The 17603-nt window shown below is 41.7% G+C and overlaps 1 protein-coding gene across 1 annotated transcript in view; it reads right to left on the bottom strand.

Annotated features, from left to right (window-relative positions):
- The window catches only part of Efcab2 (EF-hand calcium binding domain 2), a 91028-nt gene extending 79250 nt beyond the window's left edge, over positions 1-11778 (bottom strand). The window contains exon 1 of the mRNA XM_028755252.1: positions 11653-11778. Within this exon, the coding sequence (XP_028611085.1) occupies positions 11653-11719 (67 nt within the window). The 5' untranslated portion in view covers positions 11720-11778. The remainder of the gene's footprint in view (positions 1-11652) is intronic.
- Between the last annotated feature and the right edge of the window lie 5825 nt (positions 11779-17603).

Below are 17603 nucleotides of genomic sequence, written 5' to 3'. Positions count from 1 at the left end.
TATGAACTATTAACTCTTGGGTGCCTCCTTCCTTCTTTCTTTTTAATTGATGTGATGTCTCTATGGGAGATAATCTTTGCCATCAAATACTGGGGTGGTTTCTTAAGAATGAATAACTGGTTTCTTAAGATTATAGGTCTTCATGCTTGAGAAAAGCTGTTCTCAAGGAGCTGTTAAGTAGCTGAGGTAAGAACTCTCAGACCTGGACTTGAGTTTGATCACTTCTGAGTTGATGCTCAATAAGGCCATGAGACAGGAACTGTTTTTATACAGCACTGACATTTCATCTGGGTTCACCAAATAGCTAACAGAATGAAAGTCTGGCATCTCTGCTTTCGCTGAGTGTCTATCTCCTTCAAAGAAAAAAAAAAAGAAAGAAAAAAAAGGAGGGAAGGGGACTGAGGTTTCCTGCCAACAGGCATATATATAGCTCCAGAGTTATGTCAGAGTCAGAACACTCAGCAAAACGATGTCCAGAAGTTGTGTAAGGAAAATGTTTGTAGATTGTAGCCTGTTGATGTGGGGAGACCAGTTGCACATTAATAGTTAGCTAACAAAAGGACTATGTCTAATTTATTTTTTACTTCTGAAATATTTGTTGCTTAAAATATTTTACTAAGTTTGATTAGCTTTTCTCTCTGTTACCATTCTCATCTGGATTTTTCATGCTTTTAATTTTATAAATAGTTTGAAGTTTGAAAATTTATTTTGTAGATATTACTTTAAAAAAAAAAACCTATCCTCACTAAAATATGCTTGTGTTCTACATTGCTGCCATCCCCACCCTAAGAAAACTGTGGTCTAGATGAGCCATAAGATGGACAGGGCTGGTTTCTATCTTGTCATAGTGTGCTATTTTACTATAAACAGCTTTTATACATTTGAAAGAAAAAATTTTCATTTCTGAAAAAATTTATCAAGCCTAAAAACAGTGCACAGTCACAGACATGTCTATAAAAAGATGTCTGTCAACTGTATTTCATACTTTAGAGGAAAGCTTATTGCAGTTTTAGCTCACTCTGAGCTATTTCCAAGGGATTTTTTTTTTTTTTTTTTTTTTTTTAGTTTGGTGTAAAAACAGTCATGAAATGTTAAAGGTCTTCTACAATCCAACCAATTTCTTCATGATTCAATCACTCCAAGAAGGCAGTTTAACAGCTTTCTTTACTAAGAATTTCAGCGAAACTTTCCTTTAAAAAATAAAACTAGATGAAAATAATTTGAAAGGTATTTAACATCAAGAAAAAGCATAGAATTGAGCCATGGTGGCATATGCCTTTAATCTCAGCACTTGGGAGGCAAATGTAGGTGGATCTCTGTAAGTTTGAGACTGTCAGTCTGGTCTAAAGAGTGAGTTCCAGGACAAACAGAACTGCACAGAGAAACCCTGTCTCAATAGAAAAGAAGAAGGAGGAGGAAGAGGGGGAGGAGGGGGAAGAAGGAAAGAGGAAGAAAAAAAGGAGAAGGAAGAGAAGAAGAAAAAGAAAAAAAAATAAAAAAAAAAAAAAAAAAAAAAAAAGAAGAAGAAAAAGAGGCATAGTTTCATTATGGATATTTGTTTAATGATTGAATAAATGTCAAAATCCTTATGGGTGTTCAAAAATTCTGTATCAATAATATAAAAAATTGAAATAGCGAATACATCCTGGCACAGTGGCACATGCCTGTAGTCCCAACACTTGGGAGGCCAAAACAGGAAGATCATGGGTCTGAGGGCAGTCCAGGCCACACAGTGAATTCCAGTCTAGCCCGAGCTGTTTAGAGAAAACTTGACGACCAAATAAAGATATAATAAAATAAACAAGAAATAGTAAGATGCTGCCAAATAAGCCCTTCTACAACTAACACATAACTCACACATATATATTTGCTCACTGAAACAAGCTGTCCTAGAACTCTCTGTATAGTCCAAGCTTGCCTTAAACTTGGGATCCTTCTGCCTCAGTTTCCCAAGTACTGGGAATACAAACTCAAACTACATGCCTTAGGAGGCAAGCACTCTGCCACTGAGCTATTCCCCCAGCACTAACTACATATTTAATCAAACAAATCCTTTAACTAGGCCACTTCTTCACCTGTAAAATAAAATAGCATCTCATACAACTATGAAGATTAAATAAAATTAACCCCATAAAATAATTAACATAAAATCTGATCATAGGAAACAAGCTCTTGGCAAGTGTGACCAAAGTAATAATCAGAAAGACTAACACCCAAACAAGAAACTTCCAACAAGAAACTTCCAGAAAACTCAGCTCATCTCCTGATCTCCAAAGAGAGATGAAGGGATGGGGAAGAGGGTCAGTCATACATGAGCAACTATAACCAACCACACCTATTCAAAGCAACTACCATAACAACTCTAAAGAAAGGGTTTTGGAGAACTCCTGAACTGACAAACATATCCACGGACCAAGAAGATGGTGCACAACTGTACAGGGACTGAAGACCCTGGGCTCAGAGCCTTCGAAGGCCTCTTCTTTATTTGTTTGTGTCTTTTATAAAAGTAGTAAACATAATCAGTGTTTCCATCAGCTCTGCAATTGATTACAGAAAATTAGCAGACTAAGAAGGGGATGGTAGGAATGCCCAACTTGTAGCGAAGTCAGTCAGAGGGATGGGTAGCTCTGCCTGCAACTGGCATATTTCCATGGGAACAATGTTGTGGGCTAACACTTAACCAGTATAGTCTACACTAATAATTCCAGTAGTATCAGAACACCCACTGGTGTCCACAAAGAACTAGAAAGCTGTTTGGTATAGAAAATCCATATCCTTGGCCTCAGAAGTGCTGGGGAATACAAATATTTTATTTTTTGGCAATCAGAATGCTAAGAAGACTAAAAGTGTGTGTGTTTTAACAGGTTAAAATCAAACCAGAGGGGGGAAATTAATCTTAATTTCAAAGGAATAAATTAATGGGACTCCACACGGAGAAAGCAGTCCGAACCAAACAGAAGTCAAAACACCAAAGGACACAAGAGAGTTTTAAATAAAAATGCAGCTGAGATTTTTCTGATACTGAGGTGTCTGTGTATTTGTTCAAACACTTAACTAGGTGTTCAAAACTCTAACCTACAGAAATGAAGACAAGATAATAAGTCCCAAGAGAAGCATTTACCATGAGAACTGTTTAAAGTATACAAGGGAGAAGGTGAGAAACGCCCTCAAGGTTAATTAACTGGAAAGTATGTGGTATGTGTTATTGTCCTGCTTGACTCAAGTAATGCCAACATCTATTCCAGATACGCAGTGTTTAAAAACAGCCAAGGAACCAATTCTTGCCTGTGTGGAGGAGGAAGTTCTTAGTGATTCATATTTTATGAATAACTTTATCCAAAGAGAATATATTAACAAACATCCGACCAAAAATATAAGTCAATCATCATCTAGCTTTATACACCGAGCTTTTATATGAAATGTTTATTAAGGGTTGGAATACAGTTCAGTAGTAGAACACAAGCCTTGCATGCTTGAGGCCCTGAGTTCAATCCTTAACGAGAACACATACACACACACACACACACACACACACACACACAGTACTAATCATTCACTTATAGTAGGTCCAATCTAATTTAAAAGAAAAACAGATCAGCTACAATAAATCATAACAGGTCAATGCTAAAATTCAGCAAGAAGTGGATCTGAAGAAATTCGAGCAGCCTCCACTTCAGACCTGAGGACAGGTCGTAGAAATTCAAAGTCTGACTCATACTAGCAAGGTGTTACCTCACCCCTAGCTCTCCTCCAAATAGTCTCCTCCAATTCCAAGAAATTTAGATGCACTAGACTAAAGTCTCTGCTAATTTCTCTTAGCACCTGGCTTTTTTGTTTGTTTGTTTGTTTGTTTGTTTGCTTGCTTGGTTGGTTTTTTGGTTTTTTGTTTTTGTTTGTTTTTGCTGCTGTGATAAAGACCATGACGAAAGCAACTCAGAGAGGAAAGGGCTTATTTGGGTTTTATATCGGGGGTCATAGTCCTCGGAGAGAAGCCTAGGCAGGGCAGGCCCCTGGGGGAGGAACTGAATGAAGCAGAAGCCACAGAGGCATGCTGCGAATGGGCTTGCTCCTCATGGCTTATTCAGTCTGATTTCTTATAGCACTCAGCACCACCTGTCCAGGAGTGCTGGCCCACAGTGAGCGGGGCCCTCCCACAGCAATCATCATCGAAGAAAACCACAGGCTTGCCCACAGGCCAATCTTTTGGAGACATTTTTCTCAATTAAAGTTCCCTCTTCCCAAATGATGTTAGCTGTGTCAAGTTGACATAAAAACTTGCTAGCACAACTTTTTAAAATATATTTTCTAAAAATTTATATAATAAAAAGTCCAAAAGTGAACATAAATTCATCTTTATAGCATACAGATGAATAGATTCACTAATAACATTGAGCCCTACATATGCAAACTTATCCCATACTTTGTGTTTCTCATTAAACCCACACTTAAATTACCACTGTGTGAAATAATAAAGTTTTCTAGGAGAGAATGGGGAAGCTATGAGGAGGACTGACCGATGGACACTAAGCTACCATTACACAGGTACAAACTGTGCTGTGCCAGCACACAGAGCACTGACTACAGCATCAACTCTATATTCCAAACAGCTAAGAGGAAGGGGCCTGAGGTCACAGCAATAGATGAAAGAGGAGTCAGGTATAACTGACCTCTTAAGGCAGAAGCTGCACTGTCCCCGTTTTAAACGCCCCAATGGCTTCCTGTTGATCTAAGGCAGATCTACCTCCTGTGGCCTGTTTTCTAGGCGGGCTTCCCTGTCTCTGTCATCGCCTGTTTCACCTCTCACCCTCCCCGGCCTGTCCAGCACACAAGCCTGCTTTGCTCCTCTCATAAGCCAGTTTCCTTTCTGGCTTACAGCTTTTTTATGAGTTTTGTTTATTGTTTTGCTTCAAGCTTTTGAATTTCAGCCAACTGCTTTTCAGCAAATGAAAATGTCACATTCAAAGCTCCTGAAGTAAGGAAAAATTACATCCATGTTCCTTCACTGTAGCCTTGAGGTTTTTAAACCACTTATCCTATGTGTAATAAAATAATTGCATAGTTCTGCAATGGTTCTTTCACCAGTAAGTAATCTCAAAGAGGACAAGGCCAACATCTTTTTATTCCTCACTGAGCACAGTGCTAACCCAGAAGGATATTTATAGAGCTCTAATGGCACGTGAAGTTCTTGCTACATGTTCTCTCACTGAATGAAGCAGTTCTGCTACACTCACTTGACATGTGAAGAAGTTAGAATACTGGGGTTCCCTGCTCAGACATTTTACTGTATAGTTCATGTTCTGAGCTACGAACAAATATTATTTACTAAGTGTAGGATGAAGAAATAATACATGCCCAGGCTAGAAGGTTGTTTATAAGACTAGCAAATAGGGGTGGCAGAGGGGTAACCGGGAAATGAGATATCATGGGATGAGGGATAAGTAGAGGGGTAACGGAGAAGTGGGATATCATTTGAGATATAAATGAATGGAATGATTAATAAATTTTTTTTAAAAAGACTAGCAAATAATCTACTCCCCATAACAAAGCATACATAAAGAGTATTACTGACCATGTAGCCAGGAAAGAAAGAAAAAAAATGGAAGAAAAAAGACTACTTAGTTTGCTTTGCTAGAGAGTTCTGACTATTCTAAAACAATGCAAGCATGAGTTTTAGGTAAGTAATTCATATTCATATGAAAACCAGCAAATTGCTTATAATTAGTTAGAGATTTTTGCAGTAATCCAATAAATGAAGAGAAACTTGCCAAGCAACTGCGGGGCTAAGGATGTGGCTCTCGTGGTAGAGTCCATGAAGTCCTGGTTGGCTTACCCCAGGACTGCATAAACTAAAACTATGTAACTCGGAATGTACATGAAATATTAACACTTTGGGGGTAGAGTCAGGAGGATGAGAGCATCAAGGTCACCAAGGGCCATCCATCAAATTCAAAGTCAGCCTAGGCTATCAGACCCTGTTCAAAAGACAGGGAACGAGACAGACAGACTGGCAAATGTAGTCTGCATTTTATGACTTGTCATTTCTCTGCCATATAAGAAGCTGGCTCCAAACAGAGGTGAGAACTGTAGAGATATAAGGAAGCTATACATTTCTAATGATACAAACCCTTTCTGAACCAATCAATGTTGACAATACAACAAAGAAACCCAAGAATTCTACTTTAGATCAAATGAAACCAAAGAGTCAGCTATATCCAGTGTGGGAATCTCAGCTGAGAGCTGACAGAAACAGGCATTACTGACAACTGACAAAACTGAGCCCAAATGTGCCGTCTAATAGGAGACGAGAATCATCCTGGGGCACGCATCTCTACCATCAGCTACGCCAACTATCTTCAAGTTCTGTCTTTAAATAAAAGAGATGTGAAGTGTATAGAAGGGTAAACCTTTACAGTTTTTTCCTCTTCTTTGTTTAGTTGCCTAGAACAGGAAGAATGGTTATTAAGTGGCCTCAGAAATATGCACACTTTATGTGTGATCAACAATGGGACTTACATTTGTTTTTCTTGCCCTGAGATTCATGTCAAGCACATACCAGTAAGCACCAGGCCCTAACTGCAGAGTGCTTCTTGTTTTCTCAGCATTCTCATGCCAGGCACCAAGGGTGCTAGAACCACAGTAAGGAATAAGAAGACACCATCCACTAGGTGTGATGCTGCACGCTCTAGGGAGACAGAGGCAGGCAGGCAGGCAGAGGTCTAAGTTCCCAAAGCTAGACTGGTCTACATAGTGAGCTGGAGAACAGGTGGGACTATTGTCTCAAAAAGAAGAGAAGATACTAACCTCATCACAACATCAACAGGTATCATTCTCTTTGCTTTATTATTTGAGGAATCTGAGGCTCCTTAGGTTCAGCACCTAGGCTTAAGATCAGATAGTTGGAGCTTGAGAAAGATAACATACAAGTTCAAGTCTCCCTCCAAAGCTCACCTCTGTTAACTGTACTATCCCTCAGCATATAATCAACAGTTACTGAGAAACATAATAAGTACACACACAAAAGTTCACTTTTAACTTCTCTATTTCCTCTATTTCAATTTGCCTTTCGTGTGTGTGTGTGTGTGTGTGTGTGTGTGTGTGTTATTATATGTATACAACTATGTGCATATGTGGAGACCAAGTGGTGTCCCTCCCGTATTACACGCTGTCTTAACCTTCTCAGACAGGGCAGGGTCTCTCACTGAATCAGGAACGAGGCTGGTAGCCAGAAACCCCAAGGATCCTCCTGTCTCTGCCCCTGTATTGTAGAGGTTCCAAGTGAACATACAGCAATGGCCTGCTTTTTACATGGGCCCTGAGATGCAAACTCAGGTCCTCCTACTTGTGCAGCAAGAGCTCTTACCTACAAAGCTATCTCTCCAACATCTTAATATAGATTTCTAAATGTTTTGGTTTCAGAGTGATACTATACTAAGAACTTTAAAACACACACAAACATGTAAAACCTCCTCTATAATTGAATTAGCCATTTTCCCAAGCAATGATATCAAAGAGTGCAAAATACCAAATAATAATTTAGTACAGACAAAAGTAAGTTTGAAAGGGGAATCTATTAGAAAACTGACACACCTTCTAAATCTCTCTGGTCTGCCAAAAGTTACAATTCTTCCTGATTCTAATTACAAACAGAAGAGGGTTCTAGTACTGTGTAAAATTCTCTAGGAGACAAGAACATCCGGATTAAAAGCTCCAACCAATGACAACTTCATCAACTATCCACTTAAACAAACTAAACAAACAAAACAAACCAGAAAGGAAAAAACCTTCAAACAAAAATGCTTAGGAGACTTCAAAGAAATGATAAAGCTTCAAAAAGAGCTTTTTGTATCACATTTCAAACATTTTTTTCAGTACAAAAAAAAAAGATAAATGACTTAAAATTAACTTGGCTTTAAATTTTTTAATTCATTTGCTTTTTAGCTAATGATAGAAAAAAATTAATCTAGGAAAAAGAAAATTTCACTGTTCAAACACAAAAGAAGCTACAGGGAAGCATCATGTCAGCATGTAGGACCACACAGAAAGGACTCTTTACGTATATAAGAATCCCAAATCATTCCTTTTTTCTTTTTTTTTTTTTTTTGGGGGGGGGGTTTCGAGACAGGGTTTCTCTGTGTAGCCCTGGCTGTCCTTGAACTCACACTGTAGACCAGGCTAGCCTTGAACTCTCGAACTCAGAAATCCGCCTGCCTCTGCCTCCCAAGTGCTGGGATTAAAGGTGTGAGCCACCACGGCCCGGCTCTTTTTTTTCTAAGTTTTGATTTTTTGAGACAGGGTCTCTGTGTAGTCCTTTGTAGACTAGGCTATCCTTGAACTCAGAGATCCATCTGCCTGCCTCTGCCTCCAGAGGGCTTGGATTAAAGTCCTGTGTCATTGCCAGGCCCCAGTCCATTCTTAGTCCCTATTATCCACTTGACTAGATATCTCTGGATGTATTTCAGAGGGCTTTTCCACAAATAACTGGATCTTGAGGGCACCTACCCAATCCATTTTTATCCACTGATAAGATTCAAAAATTTGAACAGAACCACGAAAGGTGAGGTCGCTTGGGGAAGCAGGATACTGGAGGGTGTGCCTTGAGGATCTTATCTCTTGGCCCTGGCTGGCTCCCTCAGATTGCTCCTCCTGGCTTCATGTTTTCCATTTCTTCCTCTCTTATCTCCCTTTCGGACATCCTCCCCTTTGGAGAGGACAAAGACAATGCCTTCTTCATCTTGCTATTCACTAATGTTCTGCCCTCAAGTAAGAGCTAAAGTTAAGCTTTAAACCCCACTTGCCCAAGGACAGATAACTCCCAAGAACATGGAGGGCTGTTGTTCTTGTAAGATAATAAATCACTTGTTCCACTTCAATAAACAAGGTTTGTTGTCCCAACTGCACAGGATGTGCTTGATCAGACCCAGGCAGGAGATACATAGGCAGGAAGGAAGTCAGGATGTATGCTTGCCCCCTGTGAACCAAGGTGGAAAGTACAGAACCTTGTGGGTTTAGACTTTATAAGTACCTGACAGACATAATTCATCACCACTTCTCTGGGAATCCCACATATGGACTTGGCCAGTGTCCATCTTCCTGGCCAGTATTTAATAATGCTTGCTTCAATTGGACAACCATGGATTTGGTCTTTCTCCTCACAGTTTTCAGGTTTAACCTTCACCAGACTACTTTCCAAGAAACAAGCATTAAATATATAAGAAATTGAATGTATGAAATCTAGCTTTCAACAGCCATTACTTCACAGTTAGTTGCAGACTGAATTGCTCCTTCTCCTAAACTTACACTAAACATTAAAACATATTTTGGACACTAAAGAAACAGAAATTCTATCTGTCTTTGTCTCTATTTTAAGTAGGGATAAAAACTGTAAAAATCAGGCTGGGGCCGGGCGGTGGTGGCGCACGCCTTTAATCCCAGCACTTGGGAGGCAGAGGCAGGAGGATTTCTGAGTTCGAGGCCAGCCTGGTCTACAGAGTGAGTTCCAGGACAGCCCGGGCTACACAGAGAAACCCTGTCTCGAAAAACCAAAAAAAAAAAAAAAAAAAAAAAAAATCAGGCTGGGCGTGGTGGCACACAGTTTTAGTCACAACAGTCACTCAGATGCAGCCAGGTAGATCTCTGGGAGTTCCAGACCAATAAGCTACAAGGGGAGACCCTAAGTGTAGTGTGTGTGTGTGTGTGTGTGTGTGTGTGTCTGTCTGTCTGTCTGTCTGTGTGTATATGTGTATAATTTTAAATTGTAAAAACCTGCAATATATTCCAATGCTACTCTAAAAAAGTCTTTAAAAAAAAAAGGGGGGGCTGGAGAGATGGATCCTACTGTGAGTCCCTATTATGCTGTTTACTGGAAAAATCTGTCTGTAGATGTGGTGTGGTTCAGCCTAGCACACACATTTATCCAAGAGCTTTCTGCTTGAAAATTGTAAACAGGATTAAATAAAGTCAACCATAAGTCAAGAGGCGGAGCTAGCAACCAGTTGACAGGGAGGAAACATAAGATTGTTTAGAAAAAAACAATGTCTGGGACATTGGCTGAGGAGGAAGGTCAGCTGGCTGCTTTCTCTACTTCCCTGAGCTAGCAAGCTTTCACCCCAGCATCTGGCTCCAGGTTTTCATTGGTAAAATCAAATGATTGATATTTTGTTAAAATAACAAATGGCTCAGAGGTTAAAAGCACTACCTGCTATTCCAGAAGACCCTGGATCAATTCCCAGAACCCAAATGGCAGCTCACAACTGTCTGCTACTCCAGTTCCAGGAGATCTGACACCTTCACACAGACATACACAGATGTCACACAGGCAATACTGCACCAATGCACACAAATTAATTTTAAAAACTAATTCACCTAATGTTTTTCCTTTTTTTTCTTTTGGGGTGTATATAAAAGTTTAATTAAATAAAAATACTTTCTGGGGAAGCTTTTTTTATTTTTTATCTAAAACATTTTTCATACAACATATCTTGATCATATTCTTTCCCCTCCCCCAACACCTCCCGACACTCCCTGCCCTCTAACTTCTTATTCTTTGTAAAAACAACAACAAAGTAGAATAAACCTTCCACTTCTAAAGCAGCACCACAAAATCTTTGTACCTTAGTAGAGTTAAAATTCTATACTACAATCCCGACTTCTGAGATTATTTTTACCGTCTATAAATCACAGGTTTCCCAGATCTCTACCATGGTCTCATGTTTCCCTGCTGGTTTTCTGTAATCACCATGACGATGGACTAAACATCTCATGTAAATATTAGTTGTTAACCTAACTACTTTGTTCCAAAAGGGGAGGGGGTAGAGGGGAGGGGCAGCAGTGAGGGTCGATAGGGTGTGTGTTGATCAAAAAGTGCAACAAAGATGGAGTGTCACTTTCACTTTTTGCAATGTTTCCCCTATACTATTTTAGGGCTTGCTTGACTTCTTTATTTTGCGGTATTTTGTCAATTATCACGTAAAGGCTTTTGAGTCACTATATGCTAACCACAGATCCGATTTTAAGCCATTCTGCTGGGTTAGCAACAACTCAAAAGGTCTTGCAGTTCAAGGTGGACCTCTGAGGCCTCTCGGGTACCCGGCCGGTCTGGGTGGCCCGACAGGTCCCGGCTAGATATTCTTTCCGTCCTTCTTAAAGTGATTGCTTGAGTACGTGTTCCTTAACCAAGGTTCTAGCGCGGCCTGGGCCGCCACAGCCCAGTCTGACCTGGAGGCCGTGCTCCGCCTGGCGGAGGAGGAGGCAAGATGGAGGCGGCCAGCGCCTGGGGCCGGGCTGGGCGGGGTTTCGGCACGGCCGCAGAGAATCCCACCAGGTTCTAGTGCCAGCTCCGGTCCTCCGTGAGGCCGCCCTCCGGGTTCCCACAGCCCAGACCGCGGCCGGCGCCCTCACGGGACGTGGAGGTGACTAGGGCGCCATTATGAACCTCCCGGGCGGGGGCCACAGCCGCGGCCCGCGCAGACCTCTCAAGGGGAAGGGAGGGCGGGGCGGCCGAGGGCGGAGGAGCGGGGCTGGGCGGACGGCGGGGACGCGGGCTGGCGCCGCTCCTTAGACCACTGTCCCCCTGCTGAGGGGCTCAAGATGAAGGCCTGGCCGCGCTTTGTCAGGCGCAGCGGCGACGTCGTGGCACCCCAATCACGATCCTACCTGTTCCTTCCGCGTCCTTTTCCTCCGCCATCTTGGTGCGGAGCCCGTCGCCTGGGCGATACCCCATCACAAACCCTTCGGGACGCGCGAGGGGGACCTGGCGGAGGAAGCCCCTCGACGCGGTGGCCCTCCCGACACTCCCGTCCCTCAAAAACCTAGGCCGGCGTTCTTTGGGCCCAGGGGAGTCATTTATTAATAAGGTTCCAGAGCCCGCCTTGGCCTGATTGTGACTGTCAAGGACGCAGGGTGTCTTGTTTGTTTGTTTACTTATTTTATTTAGCTTTTTTTCCCCGCCGTCTCAGGTGCACCCCAGAACCGGGTGCAGACCTAGCGGCCCCCCGCGCGTTACCCGGTCCCTCCCCGAAAAGCCTCCGCCCACCCCAACGCCACCCGGGCCAGGCTCTTTGGCGTCACCCTCTCCTAAGCGGAGCCACTCTGCAACTCAGGGAAACTGGAGCGAAAACGGGTGCAGGAGGAATCCAAGCCTCTCCCGGGGATCGCAGGGGGAGAGGACTCTTGTAGAAAAACATGTGCAAAATAGGCGCAAACACTGCGTCGCCAAGGCTGCAATTTCTGATACAAAGTAGTGTTCTCATAGCAACAAATAAATTGCCGGTCTGTTCTCAATGTTACATTGATATGTTGATGGTGCAGTTTGGCATAACCTTCCAATGAGAATCTTGAGTCCTGAAAAACTTGGCCATTGCATATTTTGTTATTTTATGGATAAGCCTAGAATACTAGGATATATTCTTCCTTAAAAACAGTTTTAAAATGTCTCAACAATGTGGCTCAAGTGAATATCTAGTTTTAGTCTTTAATGGTATTTCATAGTATATGTGTACTTAAGATTTTTTTAGAAGAAACTAAATGTTGAGGCCTTTAAAATGCAAGGTGATTAATTTTTGTTTTGCCTTGATTTTTTTATTTATTCACTTTACATCTTAGTCTTTAATTTTTTATTACTCATTTTTATTCATTGAACTTCTGTAATCTCAATGAATGAACCCTCAAAACAGACCAACTGTATTCTTCGTTAAAACATTTTTTCTACAGAAAATAACAATTTGATGAGGTCTAACTACAAACTTGAATAATCAGAAAATGGTGCATATTAAGAAATACTTCTAAGATGAACTCAAGTGTGCACAGTAAATTTATCACCCCAAAATATGGAGGAGTAATCAGCATTCATTTATATTAATATTTACAGTCTGTGTGTTCCCCCTTACTCTCCCTGAAGATGAAAGACTTTGCAGCAAGAACGGGAAGGAAGGGAACTGTCCCTTCCTGATTGCAGATGATCCTGAAGATCACCTGCCCCTTCTTACTCTACCTCTTCCTCAGTGGTCCCATAGTCAAAGTTTTCAAAATGGTTTATAGTGCTTTTATTTTATTTACTTGTCTACCACATACATTTCCAGCCAGTAAAGTTGTGCTATATACTGGGAATAGCACTTGTGTGTGGAATTGTGTGTGGGAGAGGTGTGTGTGTGTGTGTGTGTGTAGTTTGTCTTTGCTTTAGTATTTTGTATGAGGAAGGATTTTTAGGTGCCCAGGCTGGTCTTAAATTCCTGGACTCAAATGATGCTTCTGTTCAGCCTTCTTGGGTATCTAAGAGCTTCACATGTACATGCCCTTGTCTTCTTTCACAAGTATCTAGAACTTCGGATGTACATACTGATATCTAATCTGAAATAATACAGGTCTTAAAAATGAAGACAAGTTAGTGTTTTCAATGACTTTTCCAAGCGGTTCAGATTCAGTGAACTTACTATAAGATCTTTCTCTTGCGTTATATTTTTGTATCAGAAAAAGTATTGGCAGCACATGGTAATAAAATGGAATCCTTACATAAGCATTTGTACATATACCTAGTTAACATTTTAAAAGTTAAGCAAATTTCGCTGTAACTCACCTCTCAATATTTTGTACATTCTACTAAACTAATATAAAGCATTTCATTTTAGTTATTCTAAATCATATTAGTCTATACTTCTTCTAATGCCTCTTGAAATTTTTAAACAATACCATCAAATCAGGTGTGGAAGTCAGGAGACGGAGGCAGGGGGATCAGGAGTTCATCATGAGGATGGAGGTTTTACTCCGCAGTAAAAGGTACATGCTTACCATTCATAAAGCCCTAGGTCCAATCCCAGCACCAGTAAAAAGAAACTACAACAAAAAGGCTTTGACCTTAGATGGTGAAGAAACTGTTGAGCTAGCTTTGGCAATTCACACCTGTAGTCACAGCACCTGTAGTCAAGCTGGGATGAGGATTCCTGAAAGTTTGAGGTCAGCCTGGGCTACATTCTTTAAGACCCTATAACAAAAAAAAAATTTTTTTTTAATTAAAAAAAAAAACTGCTAGGGCAAGTAGGAAAAAAATAGAGAATATGTTAGCTGATAGCCCCCTCCAACTTTGAAGACAAGAGACAGGTCTGACTCATATCTGTAGTGCCTAGCCTCGTCGTTGGAGCATATTTTAGTTACTTAATATAATTTTTTCAACTTAGCTAATGTAGGCTTAATTTTTTCAAACCCTACTTTTAATATGGGTTCTTAAGTGCTTTAACTGCTTTTCTAGCTCACCACCCATCTGAGGTAATGGAAAAGAAAGGTTATTAGGATATGGGGAGAGTGGACCTGTTTAAAAATTGTTCTTTGGAACAAATCCCATCTGCATCGTCAGGGAGTCAGCAGTTCAGTTCACAGGAGTCAGCAGTGGCAGCTCCACTCACAAACACTTCACAGATAGACAAGCAGTCCAGCTCAGTAGTGTCAGGAGAGCAAATATGAATCAGCAGTGGTGGCACAACCTAGCAGACACAGCCAGGCCTCCTCAGAATCTGCACAAGTCAGTGGGAGTGACCAGGACCAACAGGGACACCAGGAGAAGTGCCATACTTCTCACTTAATGAAGTGAAGATCAGCAAAGACTGGAGACCAGCAATTCCTGTTGGTTTGAACAGGAATGGTCCCCATAGGCTCATATATTTGAATGCTTTGTCATTAGAGAGTGGTTGGTAGAGGACAAGTATGAGGTATGAGAAGGTGTGGCCTTGTTGGAGGAAGTGCATCACTGGGGATCTGCGCTGGGGTTTCCAGTGCTCAAGCCAGGCCCAGTGCCTCTCTCTTCCTGCTGTTTGCCAATCAGGATGTTGAACTCTCAACTACCTCTCCAGAACCGTGTCTGCCTTCAGGCAGCCATGTTTCCCACCATGAAGGTAATGGACTAAACCTCTGAACTGTAAGCCTGCCCTAACTAAATGTTTTCTTTTGAAAGAATTACTGTAGTCATGGTGTCTCTTCACAGCAGTAAAACATTGACTACAATAGAAACCTTTAAGAACATTTAATAAGCTTGCTAGGACATCAACCGTTTTAAGTGGATTTCATATATGAAGGAGCATGGGAAGATCAAACCCCCATCTCTCTCCTGAGATTCATCTTCCACTCAAAAGAGTCTGCTCTCCCAGTGTTTCAAATGCACACAAGGGATGAGCTAACCACAGTGTTCATCACTGCTACTACCTGCTGCCTGTAGCTATGGCATGCAGCCTGTCTTATTTAATACGGCTCCCCATCTTTCAGCTGGCCCTTCTTGGTTCCTACTTTCCCATAATCAAGCCTCAGTAAGCAGATGTGACTTTCACATGTTCCTGGAGCTCCAGACAAAGGACATGAGAAAGGGGCACCTACTGTCCTGCTCTAATCCCAGCTTCCTAATTGTAGGTACTACTCTCTTCCTGAGAATGTTTACACCACCCCTACGAATAGTCAATAGCCTGAATCTGTGATCTCAAAAGCAAAGTCTTGCCAGGCAGTGGTGGTGCACGCCTTTAATCCCAGCACTTGGGAGGCAGAGGCAGGTGGATTTCTGAGTTTGAGGCCAGCCCAGTCTACAGAGTGAGTTCCAGGACAGCCAGGACTACACAGAAAAACTCTGTCTTGAAAAACAAACAAAACAAAACAAAAGAAGCAAAGTCTTTATCAGATGATATCAGAAAAGGCTAAGGTTATCACTCAGGAATATATATACCAAGTGCTAAACATGCCGAAATACTGGGTCTGCACTCAGAACCACATACAGAAATCAGCACAGTAAGGATTGGATTCCTGACAGAGATATATGTTAAAAATAGTTCTTTTCAAGCTGGATATGTAGCAAAGCTGGTAGACTGCCCATGTAGCATGGACAACGCTCTGAATTCAGTCCCTAACATCCTATAAAGCAGGTGTGGTAGTGTATGAGAACTTAGGAAGGTAAAGGCAAGGGAGTGAGGAGTTTAAGGTCATCATCCTTGAAATTTAAGGCTAGCCTGGGCTATATGAGACCCTGCCAAGATTTCTAAGTAAGTTATGTGAAATACTTTGTATACAATGTCTTTTAATCTTTATGAAGTTGTTCACACTCCTGTTTTACAGGTGAAATGATAGCTTTTAGCCAGGCAGTGGTGGCACATGCTTTTAACCCCAGCACTCGAGAGGCAGAGACAGGATGTCTGAGTTTAAGGCCAGGTTGGTCTAGAGAGAGAGAGTAGCCAGGACAGCCAGGACTACACAGAGAAATCCTGTCTTGGGAAGGGGGGTGGGGCAGATATCTTTATATAGCTGGTATGCTATGGTATTGTAGATAGTTATGTGTCTGAAATGAATTACAGCTCATCTAGGCTCTACTTTTTTATGTATGCCATTGGGAGATCCAATTTAGTAACCAGAATACTTAGAGAAGAACATTAAAGGCAAGAATTCTCCACAGAATTAGTCACCTCTCCTTGTGGGTGATTTTTTTTTTAATCTACTTCAAAACATGAAAACATGAAGCAGAACATCCAGCAGAATCTCTCAGAAACATTGAAGGAAGCACACAGAGGTGTGCTTTGTGTCCTGTGTGGATAGATGATTTAAACTTTAAAGGCATGGCCAGACTGTGGCTTCTCTCTCCTCCCCACCTATCTGCTGACAGAAATCTCAGGCCTCTGTTACAAAGGAAGACTAAAAGTTATAGCCCTGGACAAGAATATTTTCAGAACCAGAAGTAGCATAAGTGTTCTGAGACAGTGGACACAGAGAGCCAGGCTGTGGGCACCTTGAAAGCAAGCCTTGCAGAAACCATGACCTATAGGAGCAGGTGCGCCCCAGCAGCCCTGCCCCTAGCCTTTCTTCCTGTCAAAGCACAGTTCTTTCTGCTTCTCTTTAAAACACATTGACACAAAAATGACTGTTGATTCATTGCTTGTGCAGCCCTAGTCCCTAAACAACACCTTTCAAGGACTGTTAACCGAGACTCTGTCCTTTATGTGCTGAAAATGAGGCTCTCTGAGCTACCAGAGCCTGCTGCTCAAGCACAAGCAGGTGAGCCCAGAGAGAAAGGGGAGGACGCTCCTAAGGAGTTCAACACCCATGGATTGATTCAGCTGCTCCTTTCCTTCCCAGACTCACCATGCTTCCCACTCTCCTCCATAAAGACACCAGGGCACTATGAAACAGTAACAATGGGTCTGGCGAAATGGATCAGAAGTTAAAGACACAAGCTCCCAAGTCTGATGACCTAAATTCAATTCCCATAACTTAGGTAACAGAAGAAGAGAAACGATGGCTGTAAGTTGTTCTCTGACCTTCACAGGAATGCCATGGTGCACGCACACACACACTCAATACCTACACACAATTTAAAAACTACTTAAAATTACTTTAAATAGTAACGAGTCTGTGTTTGTGGCTCAGTGGCAAAGCACTTGCCTAGATGCTTTGCGTTTGATTCTCGGCACAGCAATAAAGAGGAAGAAGAGGAGGAGGAGGAAGAAGAATAAGAAGACCTCTGGGTGCCACTCCCTGGGCCAAGCATATTCAAACCACTACAAGGGTGGACATGATCGGATGGAATAAATGTTCATGATTGCCTCCACAATGGCTTTCCCCTCTAACATGAAAGTGTAAAATAAACC

Source organism: Grammomys surdaster, unplaced genomic scaffold (genome assembly GCF_004785775.1).
Source record: "Grammomys surdaster isolate TR1022 unplaced genomic scaffold, NIH_TR_1.0 126051, whole genome shotgun sequence".
Taxonomy (NCBI): domain Eukaryota; kingdom Metazoa; phylum Chordata; class Mammalia; order Rodentia; family Muridae; genus Grammomys; species Grammomys surdaster.
This window is presented reverse-complemented; position numbering and strand designations above follow the sequence as displayed.